At 31.9% G+C, this 16,013-nt stretch overlaps 1 protein-coding gene across 1 annotated transcript in view; it reads right to left on the minus strand.

Moving 5' to 3' along the window:
- Window positions 1-16,013, minus strand: part of LOC145303471 (inhibitor of Bruton tyrosine kinase-like) — a 147,890-nt gene that overhangs the window by 59,901 nt on the left and 71,976 nt on the right. Inside the window, exon 11 of the mRNA XM_080144819.1 lies at window positions 5,879-6,047. Within this exon, the coding sequence (XP_080000945.1) occupies window positions 5,879-6,047 (169 nt within the window). The remainder of the gene's footprint in view (window positions 1-5,878; window positions 6,048-16,013) is intronic.

Genomic DNA, 16,013 nt, shown 5'->3' on the forward strand with positions numbered 1-16,013 from the left:
TTGGATAGAATGCAATTTGATAGTATCTTTTAACACTCACATTCATCCCTATCAAGGCATATCACCACTTGGACGTAAGGCGTTACTATTTAAGACCATGTTTAGGAAAGATTAAGAAGATGTTGGTTTACATTACATTTAAATTTCTGCATATCAGTACAATCAGGGAAGCAGATAGCAGGAAGGGAATTCCAAAGTCTAGCTGTTTGAGGGAAGAAACTATTGGAGCTTTCTGGCATTTAGGGACCTTGACAATGAAAGGGTGCGATTTTGTTGCTAAGTGGGTTTATCAGGGATATGTATGTCGAGGGGGCACAAGTGCAACAAGTTCATCAGGGCATATTCCAATAAAATATTTGTAAAACGAGCACAGAGATACAACATTGTGGCGATGGGACACAGGTTGGAGCTTAGTTGACAAAGTGGGACCTATTAGATTGGAGACTCTTTTTTGGACTCTATCCAAGAGAGAGAGATTAATAGTAGATGCATCAGCCCAGATGTGGCAACAATACTCCACGCATGGGCGAATGGTAGCCTTGTAGAGATACAGGATACTCTCAGGTGTGAATAGTCTTCAAGCACGATAAAGGGAACCCATCTTCTTTGCAGAAGCCTTTGAAATTTCCTTAATGTACTTGTTTCAGTTCATATCAACCGTAAATGTTAGGCCGAGGAGTTTGAAGAAGGAATTCTCAGGTAGGGTGTTATTTGTCATGCATATCAATGGTTGGAGAGGCATCTTGTAATTGTTAAAGGAGAGCAGCTTAGTCTTACTAGCATTAAATGTTACTATCCATTTACAGCGTCATTCCACTATGGTCTGGAGGTAATTTCCTAATGATTCTGCCATTGTCTTAGATTTGTGTACCAAAAGGAATTCTAACAACATCTTTTGGGCCATTTGTTTATGATCTTTTTGTCTTTCTGATCATAAAATGGTAAAAGTGACATTAAATTTCTCAATATATTTAGAACAGAAGCCATCATGAACAAAAATGGTAGCAGTATCTCCAGATTCAGATTTCCATCTAATTCCATGGGGATTTTTTTTTTTTACATGGGGGCCACCACTTATCAAGGCCCAAAGGCCACTCAGGGATAAGGGTTATTGCGTGTACAGTAATCAATGAGATAGTATAGTAGTAATCATTAGTATTGGGGGTTTTGATAGAGTGTCTTACTTAAGGGGGCGGTTTGTCAGGAGTTTGTTTATGTTGGACTTGAAGACGTCCAAGTTGTAGTCAGGTGGGAAACAGGCAAGCGGCAGAGAGTTCCACAGGCGTGCAGTTCTAAGAAAGAAGCTTTGCTCATGGAATCTACGTTTGGATTTAGGCACAGATAAAGAGTGGGAAAAATTATTGACAGTAGTTTCAGCCAGACGGGTGTTTCTCGTGAAAGATTGACGAGGGGGGACAAGGGATTGGAGCCCTGCCATGGAAATAGCGATAAAACAAAGACAGGCTTGCAACATCTCTTCTGTGGGAGAGAGGTTGCAGGGAAGAAAAAAAGGCATCCCCCACTAAGCCACGAAGTCTATTTTGTACTCTGTCAAGGCAGGATAGGCTATTTTAGCAGCTTCTGCCCAGATGTGGCAGCAGTACTCCGTCCTTGGACGTACTTGGCTTTTATAAAGATAGAGAATTGCATCAGTAGTGAGATATCTTCTGGAGCATTTTCCCAGCGCCCCATTTGATGTACGTGTTCATTTTAGATCAGGAGTAAAGGTCAAACCCAGAAGCTTCTCAAAACATGGAGCCTCTCCAAGACAAGCCATCCATTTCAATTGATGCCAGATGGGGATCAGAGCGTTGATGATGTAAAGATAGGAGCTTGGTTTTAGATGCATTAAAAGTGACCAGCCACCTCTTCCCCCACTGTACCACGTGCTACAGGACTAGAGGAGAGAGAATTAGAGAGAACTTTGTCATTTACGGCCTTTGATGTGTCATGTCATCAGCATAGATGTCAATGAATGATTTAAGTATGTGTTTTGGGAGATCATTGATGTAGATCAGGAAGAGAGTTGGACCCAGGACGGACCCCTGAGGGACTCCAGCATTAATACTGTGGGCCTCTGATTTCTGCCCATCAACCACTACTCTTATGAGCCTATCGGAGAGAAATGATTTAATGATTGAGAAAACATTTCCAGTAATACCGTAGCTGGAAATCTTGTGAAGTAGGCCCTTATGCCATACCTTATCGAAGGCCTTCGATATGTCAAGACCAATTGCCCTGGAAAGGAAACCTTTGTCAAGAGATTCACTAATCTTGTGAGATATAACCGTTAGCACATCTGTGGTAGATGCAGAGCGGAAACCATATTGCGTGTCACTAAGAAGGTTGTTTCTGTTGAGGTGGTTGACTACTTCTTTATTCAATATGGATTCCAACAACTTACTCATGACACACAGGAGACTTATTGGTCTGTACTGAGAGGGAGATGACTTTTCACCTGAATTCTTAAATTCAGGGCATACTGATGAGGTTTTCCAGGGTGTTGGAAAGCACTTCTCCTTAAGCTAACGCTTAAACAGTTTTGTAAGTATGGAGGCAAGTTCTAGTTGGAGCTTTTTCAGCACTATAACTGGAATGCCATCAGGGCCAGTTGCTTTGCTGGAATCAAGGTTCTTGATTAGCTTGGCGACCTCACGCACAGATATTTGTATGTTGCATAGCGTGTTGTCTGTTATAGTAGGAAATACAGGAAGTTGATGGTCATTGTCACATAGGGTAGAATTAGCTGCAAAGTTCTTGGCAAATAGTCTGGCCTTGTCTGATGCTGACGAGATGACCTCAGCTCCATTGATGATGGTTGGGATAGAACGCACACTTCTGTTCAAGATCCTGTTTGCTATTTGCCAGAAATGGTGTGGACCAAGCCGCTGCTCAGCTACTTTGCATTTAACAGACTGAGCATATAGCTCTCTTGCATGTTTTATTACTCTTTTACAGTGGTTGCTGGCAGTCCTAAAAGCAGCTTTAGTCTCAGTACATCTATTACGTTGGTAGCTATGGAAAAAGTGATTTCTGTGCGCGATGGCAGCAGCACATTCAGGGGAGAACTATGGCTGGCTGTTAGGTTTTTGTTGGAATTTTTTGATGGTATGAATTGGTCTATGCCTATAATTAACCATTCGGTCAGGTCTGACGCTATAGAGGACACATCCTTTTTAAACATGGAATGCAGATGTAGGTCAGATATGAATATACGGAAGCTATCCCAGTCAGCCATAGAGTATCGATATACAGTACGGTGGAGAAGTACGTCTGAAGACTTATTACATTTCATTTTTATCTTAACTGCTACAACAGAGTGGTCAGAGGATCCCAGAGGAGATAGAATGGAACATGAACACAGCTCAGGGGAAGTTGTGAGGAAAAGGTCTAGAAGGCTTGCATATTGACTGGGTGTATCGGGCACACGGGTGAGTTCGTGAACAATCTGTTTTATTTGAGTGGGTCAGCCATTCCACATTATGGACATTGAAGTCACCGCAAATGTGAATGTTAGCCGAAGGATGAGCAGACAGGATGTGGTCAATTTTCTCAGATATGCTCTTAAAGATAGTAACTCCACTGTTGTGGGGGCGATAGAGGGCAAATATAAATGCAGTGGTGTAAGCTAGTGCAACCCGAAAACACATATAAGGTAAATTAGGGTCTTCTCTGGAGATATCCCTACCACATGGAAAGCCATCTTTGATGTAGGCACATATTCCATGCCCATGGCGATCTTGGGGGTCAGATTTAGATGTTAAGTTGGAGTATCCTTTAATTATGAATTTGTCTAGAGAAGTGGTTGGCCCTATGCCAGTTTCATTTAGAAAGAATATGTCCGGTTTCGTCTCCTGTAATTGTGTTTCAACCTCTGGAAGGTTGGAACATAGACCCCTGATGTTGGAGAAGGAGACCTGGTAGTAGGGGTCTACGTTGGTGGATGGGGCTCTAGGTTTATTCGTGTTTCTTTTTTGGATAAATGCTATTTACCTTTTCTGACTATCCTATCAAGTAAAGTAAATCTTTGAAAGTAATTTTTGCTCAAATATAATGTATTTACAAAAGAATTTTGGTAATAAATTAGAGTATAAATGGGACATTCAGGAATTAAGAAAAAAAAAATTGTGAGATGTGTGCAAATTTGACAGACCTAAAGACCTCAACCATTATTTTATTTTTTTATTTTAATCATTTTTTTCAATTTTTTCAGTGGATTTTTATTGAATGGATACTAATCTACCAGATTATCAAAAAAAAAGTTAAACTACAGCCTTTTTTGAATTTCACTTTTTAAAATCATCTCAAAACGGCTTAACTGCTTAAAAAAGGCTAAATTCACCAAATTTAACCTAAAAATGCAGAGTGGTTCTAAAATGGATGATCAATTTACTAGAATGTTGTATTAAAAACTGAGCACCCCCTACAAATATTTAAATATCGACATTTTTTTACATTTATAGTTTTGAACATGTGGTAGACTAGTGATAAGATGAAAATAAAAAAACTAGAGGGAGGGGGGCAAGATTCTTCAGCTCTGTCAAAAATTCTTTAACAGTTAATTAAATTTCAAATTTAAATTAATAATTAAAAAGAAATGTATTTTTTAATTTTACTATTGTTAAGGCCAAGAACTATTCAAAGATAAATAGTAATGAGACTGAAATAATTGTCAGACAAAAGATGAAGAACCCTATCAAAATACTAACATTGATCGATGGTATGAACTGATTATTTCCTATGGGACAAGAATTTGTTGATATTAGATTTGAAGATGACAAAGTAGTAATAAGTACTGAAGCAACTCTGTAGTAATGTGTTCCACATCCAGGAAGACCTTGCAAAGAAGCTTTGTTCATGGAAATTGCCCCTGCAGCTAGACACATGGAGAAAGAAAGAAAAGTCTTTTACTCATTCAAAAGATGTTTTTAGAAAGTAGTCCTAATAACCGACAACACTTATATATAGGATGTCAAAAAAATGTACTCACATTTCAACTGTTATCAGTTTTGTCTTCGATTTGAGCATTTGCGAATCTGAATATGTGATTATATCTGTTTCCTGCATTCAAACCTATTCCATTTCACTCTATGCTTATAAATAGTTTTATCACCATTCAAGGTGTGAGCACATGAGGCACTCTGTACACCCACGCACATATATATAGGAGCAAATAGTTAATATAACATGTTATAAAACACTTTGAAAAAGAGTTAAAAACATATTTAATCTGGAAAGGAAACACTTAATAAGTGGATAGTCCTTAATCCGCAGAGTTTCGAAGAAATACCTTCCTTCTCATCAGAGGATAGGAATTAGCAAAATGCAGGATCGGATTTTGCATACAAAAGTATTTGATGAAACTGCAAACAAGTCAAAGATCTTACTTGATAACAAAAAGTGAAGCAGAGGGAATATGGTGAAGAAAAAGGTGATTTCACGTGAATGTTCATTTTATTATATATATATATATATATATATATATATATATATATATATATATATATACATACACACATATATGGTGTCTGAAAAAATGTACTCACAATTTAACTGTTATCAGTGTTGTTTGGATAATAATGTTCATCAATTTGAATGTTTGCAAACATGATTCTTCAATTATATTTGTCTTCTCTATTCAAAGCCATTCCATTTTACTCTATGTTCAGAAAAAACCTTTTATTGTCATTCGAAGAGCGAGTACATGTGTGCCTTTTTTGAGATAACTTGCAGTACAAATGAATGCTCTAACTATAAAGACAAGTAAATCTTTGAAAGTAATTTATATTATAGTCAGAAAGATTTTTGGTGATAAATAAATGAATAAATGGGGAACTAATGGGTTGATTTAGATTATAAACGGTGTTTATTTGATTACCCTTGAAAAGGATTCCCTTGTGTAACAGCAAAGTTGTTGCCTTGTCTATTGATTGACATGCTTATCGCCCGATGGATGTAAGGGAGACGGTAAAGTTCGATTTCTTCTTTTTCAATTGTTCTTTTTTTTGAAAGAACGATAAAAGGATTTTCGTCATCTTTCGTAACATCTGCAAAACAACAAGGAAAACAAAAACAAACTGTATTATGTTCCTCTACTTAAACCAAAAACCTCATAAATATTATGTTCCCTTACTTATAAACATAATTATTTTCAGTAATATTATCTACTGAATTCATGTTTATTATGTAGTTTTATTAGATTTAGACAAATGCATATTATTTTTTAATTACGTTTATTTATTCAATTTATTGTGTGAAAAATTCATAATTTTTTAAACTGTATTAACATTCATTCAAATTCTTTTCCATTTATTTATTATCATATCTAAAAAGCTCTTTTACTTCCAATATTAATTGTTTCTGTAAAAATGTTTCCATATATAAACTTATTTTCTTTACAAATATATGTAAATAAAAATTTATTTTTAAAAAATCAGTCTACAGATATTCTTATTTACATCTAAAAAAATATTTTACTTTCAGAATTATTTCTGTAAGTATCAGTTTACAAATATTCTTATGTTTTAATCTACAATTTCACTGGGATCTTCAAATTAAATAACACTGTTTGATTCTGAATAGCTTCAAAGCTAGAAGTCATTTGTATCAGTAAATATACTAAATAGCCTTTTAACTTTTCTTTTCACTCACTGACCCGTTCTACTCCTCTGTCTTTTCGTTTAATGAATTTCATCTTAAGAAAATATTTCATTTTAATTATTTCTGTAAAAATGTTTCCGCATATAAACTTATTTTCTTTAAAATTATTTGTAAATAAACATTCATTTAAAAAAAAAATTAGTTTACAGATATTCTTATTTATTATATTTTTAAAAAATATTTCACTTTCAGTATTATTATTTCTATAAAAATATTTCTGTAAATAAACATATTTATTTTTAAAAAATCAGTTTATGAACTTTTGGTAATAGTCAGCTAATGTATTTCCTAATTTCCTGTGTGGCACTACCAGAACCAGTGGAAAGGCAAAACAGTACCTTCGCATTTTTTTGTTATTCAGTCGTAATTTAAAGTGATTTATTAAAATAAAATATAAAAAATAACATTGAAAATTAACAAATTTAGTTTTTATTTATTTGCACTTTTATTTTTTTTATTTTAAATCTATATATATAAAATGTAACTCTTGGTTCGTTCGCAATTAATAGTCTAAAAAACCACTGGACAGATGGCTTCCACATTTTGGTATAATATGTTTACTATATCCATGTGTTTTTATATATTTGTTTTTAATTATAACATTATACTTAATTTTTCTATGATAAATAGGTGGTTTTCTTTGTACCGATAGGCCATTTTTTTTATTTAGGGACAATTATTTATTACCGCTTCCTGTCACGTGACCAGTGTTTCCAATTTAGCGGTTTTCCTGCTAGATCTGGTGATTTCGTTTGCAATCTAGCGGGGAATTCTAGAAAATCTGGAGATATTTGGCACCCACACACCCGCAATTTTAGATTAAAAAATAAAGAAAAGCGCTTGAAAATACCTTAAAACATAAAATAAACTCATTCATGTAAGTAAAAAAAAGTAGCATTTATTGCCTTTGGTAACAATTATTTATTGATTATTTGTTTTGTTTTTCACCTTTATTTCGGTTAGCCATTCTTAAATCTCGCTATAAAATCGATTTTTCTAAGTACATTTTAGGTGGGTGGGGGACATTCCAACCTCCAAAGTTTAGTTTAAAATACGATCTAAGCAACCCCGCTTAATTTAGAAGTATTTAGTCGAAAATTGTAAAAAGCAAGAAACAACAGCAAAAAAAAAAAAAACTTTTACCAATACAGTAGAATTTAATTATCTACCAACCTAAATACTTTTAACATGCTAAAACAAAGTTTTTTTTGTTTTTTTATTTGTCTAATTTCAAAATATGTTGTACCATTATTGTGATGTTTAATTTGCAGTATATTTCAATTTAACTTTTATTATAAAAAGTTTGAGTTTATGATTTGTTTCTTGCAAAAAAAAAAAAAATACCCTCTCTGAAAAAACAGGTAAAACTAGCTGATAAAATATGTAAGCCTTCTAAGGAGCTAACCGCTTCAATATAATTCCAGAAACATATAGTGAGAAAACATGGAACATTTTATATATTGAATATACTATATTTATAATTTTTTTATGGTAGGAAGTTAAAATATGGAGTTTTTTTTTGTGGGAGGGCGTTGGGGGGGGGTGAATTAGCGCTTTTCTGTACATTTCTTTCTCCTGATCTTGCGGGTTTTTTTTAAATCTCAGTTGCCAACACTGCATCACGGAAAGGATATTTTTGTCTCAACACTACAGGCTTAATGTAAACAGAATGTGTTTACAATATCGGTAAATTTTCAATGGGTTTAATCACATGATTATTGATAATGTAACCATGTGATTGAAATTTAATTTAAATTAACCACACGTGGTCGCTTTTCTATCAAATATTCATCAAAAAATGGTAGGTACGATGAATGCCGATGCTCAAAGTGTATAAACATTTTGACCCCCTCCCTTTACTTAAAAATTCACCAAAAATCAGGAAATTAACCAATTTTAATGAAAATTTCAGTATTTATCAAATAATGATCGCAGAATATAATGAACTAATTATTTTTACTTAACTCTTAGTGAAAATGTTTTATTTTGTTTAAACAAAAAATACCTTTACTAAAGTTATGGTTTTCAGTAGTAAATAAAAAACGCAAGAATTTATTTTTGCTTTTTTATATAAATAAAGCATCATAATTTGTAACAATAAAAAATAATTTTTACAGGAACATTACGAAAAAAGCCCCTAAAGTCTGTATTAATGAATTCGATATAACTCGAAGAAAAATGAATTTCTCGCATTCTATTCAGGAAATTAAAGATTCGATTAGATTCCTATTTCAGTCACCTAAATTATTTAGGGTGAAATGAGTTTAGGAATTTATAGCCAAACCTAAATTTTTTTTTTTTTGCTTAAAAAAAATAGCATTAATACAGTAAGTTAGGTAAAATTTGCATAGAATGCTCTGCTTTACGGTTGTTGTAAAAATGGAACGGAAATTTGAATTTTGTTCCCTTTTAAATTTGGTACATTTTTACATTACGTCCAACTCATCGTTCACATTCGACACGTCAACTTTTATAGCTTTTCGGGTATGCAGGTGAGGTTAGCGGTGTCTATTCCGAAAGCCGTTCTTAACATGGGTAGATTGATAGGTGTGTCAGAAATTTTGTGAAAAATAGTGAATAATTCCACCCCATCTTTCCAAGCTTATAACTCCTCGAAAAATGTAACTCAAGCCCTAATTTTTTTTTTTCAATTAAAGGAGCAAGGACCAAGGTTTCATTAAAAAAAAACAAAAAAAACAAACAACATGGTTTTTTTTAAAAAAAGGTTTTAAACTTCGGACTTTACAGGTAAATTTCTAAAAAAACACTACTTTTTTTTGTTTTAAATTTGAATATATTATTTATTGACCTTTTCTCTTCAATTTGTGATATATAACACTTTGGTGAGTAAATTATTTACTTTTTAATAGACATTTCAAAATGGGAGGCGTGAATTATTCGACCCCCCTGTCTTTCCAAGCGAAAAATGTAATTCAAGCCCTAATTTTTTTTCAATTAAAGGAGCAAGGACCAAGGTTTCATAAAAAAAACAAAAGAAAAAACAAACAACGTTGTTTAAAAAAAAAAGATTTTAAACTTCGAACTTTACAGGTAAATTTCTAAAAAACACAACTTTTTTTTGTTTTAAATTTGAATATATTATTTATTGACCTTTTCTCTTCAATTTGTGATATATAAAACTTTGGTGAGTAAATTAATTATTTACACTTGACACTTGAAAATGGGGGGCGTGAATTTAAATTGGAAAGAGCATAAAATTTCACATTAACCCTGAAAATATCGTAAAAATAGAATCAATAGAAAAATTTTGATAGATTTTTAAAGTTTAAAAATTGAAAAATACTGAGTTCATAAATATCATTACTGTTTTTTTTAAAAAAAATATATATTTCTATAACTTTTAAAACAACTTTAATAGTTTATTTTGGAAGTATATAAAAAAAAAAGAAAATAAACAACCCACTTTTAAAAGAGAAATTACGAGTTTTTTATATTTTATTCGCAGTTTCGTGATAGGGGTGTCAAAAATTCCTACAAAAATTCTGATACATCTACTAGATTGGAGTGTTTATTCGTTGTAAACGTACCCGACAACCTATAAATGTTGACATTTCTAATGTGAATGGTAAGCTGGACTTATGTAAAAAAATAACAAAAAGATATACCAAACTGACTTTTTCATTTAAAAATGGAATTATTTCCCTTTCGTTATTAACTTTTTTTTTTTTTTTTTTTTCTTTTTAAATATTTTTTGTTTTATATACATAAAGTACAATTGTTGAATGTTACTGTTTTGATTATATTCGTTTGGGGGGGCACAATTAAAAAATTAAGAAAGATTAAAACGGAGTGAAATTTAAGTTTCCGTTCCATTTTTACAACAACCGTAAAACAGCGCATATTCAGCAAGTTTTATCGTAATTTATAAGCATAATGTTGAAACACTACATCAACATTTTATTTATTTTTTTGCATAATTAATGATGGAAGTATTTTTCTGTTTATTTTCTGAACATCTGTTAAAAAAAATAATTTGTACATTCTCTTGAAAAAAAGAATCAAACTTTTCTCTACTTTCACATAACTATTTACAGTGTTCATGTAAAGCATTCATCTGTTCTTTTTATAATAAAAATTCTGTTTTCAAAGAGAAACGTTTACTGCCAAATTTCTTTAAAAAAAAAAGTGCAAGTTTTCCTGAAAAAAAAACTTTCACCTAACAATTTATAGTAAAAAATTAATCTTTTTTTTTTGGGGGGGGGGGAAATAACAACTTTTATTGATTAAAAAAATTGCAAAAAATAATAAAAGTAAATGAACAAACAAAATGCAATTTTTCTTGAGGAATGTGTTCCATTTTAACAAACTGAGCCACAGCAATGCGTGGCCGGGTACAGCTAGTTTTATAATAAATATATGTTTATGAAATTATATACTTTTCAATAATGTCCTTTTTTATATTTTATTTCAATAAATCGCTTCAAATTAAAAATACTGAATAAAAAAAGTGAAGGTACTGTTTTGCCTTGTCACTGGTTCCAGAATTGTTTATTTATTACATCAAAAAAAAAAAAATCTACTTTTAGCATTAGTTATTTCTTTAAAAATTAGTTTACGAATATTCTTATATTTTGACTGAAATTTTTGCTGGGATCTTCAATTTAAGTAATACTGTTTACTTCTGAAGAGTTTCAAAACCGAATATTGCTTGCCTCAGTAAATATGCTATTTCATCAAGTTGGCTTCTCTTTCTGTTGAAATAACCCTAACACTGCCAATATACATTTACTTAATTAAAAGGAAATAACTCATCCAAACCAGATAAAGTTGTAGTATTATTAAAGAAAAATAAAAAGTACAATGTTTAATTTCAAAATCCATATAAACTTCTGTCAAATAGTTCTCGTTTACAACTGCTTCCATATGCATAGTTGAAATAAAGTGAACACACATCTGACGAAGGTAATGTTCCTGAAATATCATATCATATGTAACTTCCATCAGACTAAACTGACATATGATGTGATAAGAGTATGAAAAAGAAAACATATACATATAACTATAATATTTTTAAAATAAATATTAAGAAAATTTTTTGCTTATAGACACTAGTGTTTCATGCTTATGGTAGTTGGGAGATTTGAACCCAGTTATAAAGTCACCCTTAGCTTCATAGGCTAGTGTCTTTCCTTCAGGCAACCAGCAATTAACACATGAATGGAAGAAAATTAAATCCCTTTAAATGCCATTCCAGTTCGCAGTTGACAGTCAGGAAGTTGGAATGATGCATTTTCACAAAAGTTGACCATTTTTTTTCAATTCCTTAAATAGGGATCTACTTCAATTTCTTAAAGGGGGGTCTTTATAACTATAATATATATATAGTTATATTATATATATATATATAATATATAACTATAATATTTTTTAACACACACACACACATATATTGTACGAACAGGTTGCCCGGCATTGCTCAGTTATAAAATATGCATAAATATTATATTTTAATTCGTACAGAAGCTGAAACATATGCACGTGATTATTATATTTTTTTCTAAAAGTTCATTTTTGTAAGTAAAAATAATACTCGAACCGAGATTGAAACCAAAACCTAAAGACAGCAAGTCAAGTACGATAACCATTAAACCAACATGACACAAACTTTACAAAGTGTTTTCCAACCTACTTATTCTTAACATAAAGAAGCTGTCATGTTTCATGGCTGTGCACGTGCATATATGAAACAGTTAACAAAGAAATAACAATCCAATCACTCCCATATACCAATGTTTCAATTTTGACCCCGCAGCAACCCTTTTTTCCACGATAAAAATGGATTAAAAAGTTTTCCACATGTCTGAATATCCTATATACCAAATTTCAAGTCTGTCGATCAAAGATTTGTTGAGTATATTAGGATGAGAAGTGTCCTCACACACATATTCTCACTTTAATAAATTAATAAAAGATGAATCTACAAAACTCATTCCACCGTTATATGTCTTCATTTGCTTCGGTTTGTGTAAATCCGCTACACCTCTGCATTGTATCGCCTTCTACAAATTATCTTACACATTAAACAATACTTCAAGCAAACTACATTAACTTCTTTTACTAAACATAGTTAAAACTATAGTTGTAAAAAAATTATACATTAACTTCTTGAAAAGTAAATTAGTTTAATTACAAAAGCTAAGAAAGTTATTGATAAAAATTTGTTGAAGAAACACTTTTTTAAATCAATATCAACAGAGAGAAATACAGAGAGAGAGTCATGGAAGTGAGAGTAATAGAGTGTGTGCTTGTAGACGTGACAGACAGAAATTTTATAATAGATGGATCACTTGATGAGTTAATTTCAAACTACAGCTCATTAGAACAATTAAAACAGATTTTTTTTTTTCAAACATAACTCAAGCCCAAAACTAAAGAATTCTTTAACATGTATTTTGTGCAATTAAAATATATATAAAAAAAAACGTTAGTGCTTCTTGATTATTAGTCACAATTAGTATTTCAAGTGAATACACTTCAATGTCCTTACATGTCATGCTGAAATAAGTATCCTCACAAGAAATTAGAAAAAAATGTTGGAGTAGAAGATTGCCTAGAACTTTACATTAAAAATAAACATATTTTCTTGATCTGCCATTGGTAAGAGTATCAAAGTTGCCATAAAGTAGGAGAGGCAAGCCAGTCTTTCATTAATGCAAGTAAAAATGAACAATGTAATACCATAAAACTGTAATTCATTATAAAATTGATTTTTGCTTGACGCCTTTGTGAAAAAAAAAAAAAAAAAAAAAATTAATATTTTGTCCAATCATTTTTTTTTTTTCGTGACAAGTAAGGAAATCCAAGTGCTTTTTAATGTAAATGCGATTTTCGCCCGTGACTAACAGTAAAGAAGTATCAAACTCTCATTGAAACAAACGTTGGTTAACTCAGCTTTAGTTTAATAATAAATAAATATAAGATGAATTATAAGAGTTACATGTAACTTTATTATAACATCAGAACAATAAAGAAAAGTAAAAGAGAAAGAAAAAAAATGAAACTTCTTTAGGCCATGGCATTTCAAAGCAAAATGCTTCTCATCAGAAATTTATCTCTATTACTTTTCCTCATTCTTCTGATGTTATAATGAAGTTATCCATAACTTTTAATATTTATCTTTTATCTCTATATAAATAAAATGAACTCATTTTTTCCTGTCGGATTTTGACCTTAATAGGATTAAAAATCAAGATATTTCATGCAAATATAATATGCACAAACGGCAGAACAATATCTGAGGTGTGTTATAGGCTTATTATTTCTCAAATTCCTCGATAATCTTAGATTTCTATACTTTTTCTGCTGAGAAGTCACGGCCAAAATCGGTTAAGATCAATGGAAGTGGTAAAATATTTTCTCTCTAATAAATTCCTCCTCCCCCTGCCACCACTTAACACCGTTTGGGGATCGTTCACAAGGAACAGTTGAGAAGAGAACACCGGTTTGGCTTCGTAGTTCTTTCATGTGAAGTTATTTAAAATCACTAAACTAAGTTGCAGTGCTCTGTGGCGTAGTGGTTAGCGTGCTGGACAATTCACATTATATTTTCACGTTCGTGCCGACCTACCGTAGTCGTTTTTTTTTTTTTCCTAAACAACTGGAATGGACTTTTCTTGGTGGCCGAACTGTTAACGTTGCAGATGTTTTTTTTTTGTTTTTTTTCACACTTTATTTTCCTACTTTTACTCATGACTCCGGGTTTGATCCTTCCTACTTACCTACCATAACATTTTTAACCCCCCCCCCCCCGTCCCGGAAACAAACACTCGGGCAACGCCGGGTACCCCCGCTAGTTTAATATATAAGATAATATAAGTTTTTGCTAAAAATATACTCTTTGATAACCTAATTGCATAGATATATATATCTACAATTATATAGATGTGTGTGTGTGTGTGTGTGCATGTGAGAGTTTTTATCTTATCTTATAGACTCTGAAACAGAACAGATTTTCTTCAAAATTAACAGAACTTTAGTGTATAAGTTTGGGAGTGATCTTAAGTCTTGTTTCAGAATACCCCCAATAATTACCGATAATCGAAACCGTTAATTTATCTATCATCGGTAAAGCCATTTTTTCCATGTCGCTGTTTAGCAATAATGATAGAACAACAGGCCATGAAAATTCTACTGTGAGTAAGTTGATAGTGTGTTGCTTTTTTTTTTTTTTGGCATGACATGGCCTGTAGGTTCAAACCCCACAAGTAAATTTCTTAATGTTTTTTTTCGTTAACTAGAAAGAAGTTTATATAAAAAAATTTTATAAAAGAAACAGTAGGTTCCCTAGAATGCAATGTAGAACATATATTTTGGACGAACTTACTGCATAGAGGCATATGAAGCTTCCTCCCAGGCGATTTCATGGATTTCCATGACAATAAAAATATAGGAGTGTGAAATATTTGTTGATCATCATTCAATCCTGGGCAACGTCGAGTCTTCTTGCTAGTATATATAGATTTATTAGTGATGGGACAATTCCAAATTTTTTTCTTGATTTGATACAATTATTGATTCTGTCTTAAATTTCCAATTCCAACACATTACTAGTTGCTGTTCCAGATAGAAAATCAATATGGCTATAGGTTGCAAATTTCAGAGGTACAGGTTTGCCACTTAAAAGAAAGCCACTGGAAGACCTCAAAGGACTCGAACACCAGGCAGTTACTCAGTCTCCTACATGTTCAGCTTGCAAACATTTTTTGGCATTGGGATTGTCTAATCGACAATCAGAAGAATATGCAGTTCCATCCATACAAATTAATGATTGGTCAGATTTATTAGTTTAAAAATCAATTCTCAGAACAGAACAATTTTGCAGCATTTCTATGTCCTCTTATGAAGATTAAAAATCAAAGTATAATGGTACTAAACTTATGCTTAGAATCCTCATTCCAATTTTGATAAAAATCCATTACATGATTTTGATTCTAGCAAATATTTAAAACTTTAGGTTTGAATTTAAGAAGTCTTAAGGAGAAATTGAAATTTAGGAAATCTTGCTTGATTGGGACTTAATGACTGTGTACAAAATTCAATGCAAATCTAAAATATTGAAATTTTCAAATGGGAAGTTTTACTCATATAATGCCCCTTAAAACCCCGTTAAAAAGCCTTCAAAGAAACTGAAATTTGGTGAATATTTATTAATTGCTGTCTAATAGCGTTTGTTAAAGTTTCACACAAAAAAAGTAAAAATCAGAGAGATCTGAATTTTCCACCCCTTTTTCATGAAACAAAATAAAATATAGCCTACATTATCCACCTTTATACCTAACAGCGGTGTTCCAAAATTATAATTGGTTAATTAGTTTAGTCATGAATCTTATGCA

This window comes from Euprymna scolopes, chromosome 19 (assembly GCF_053919585.1).
Source record: "Euprymna scolopes isolate OS-2025 chromosome 19, ASM5391958v1, whole genome shotgun sequence".
In the NCBI taxonomy this organism is placed as follows: domain Eukaryota; kingdom Metazoa; phylum Mollusca; class Cephalopoda; order Sepiida; family Sepiolidae; genus Euprymna; species Euprymna scolopes.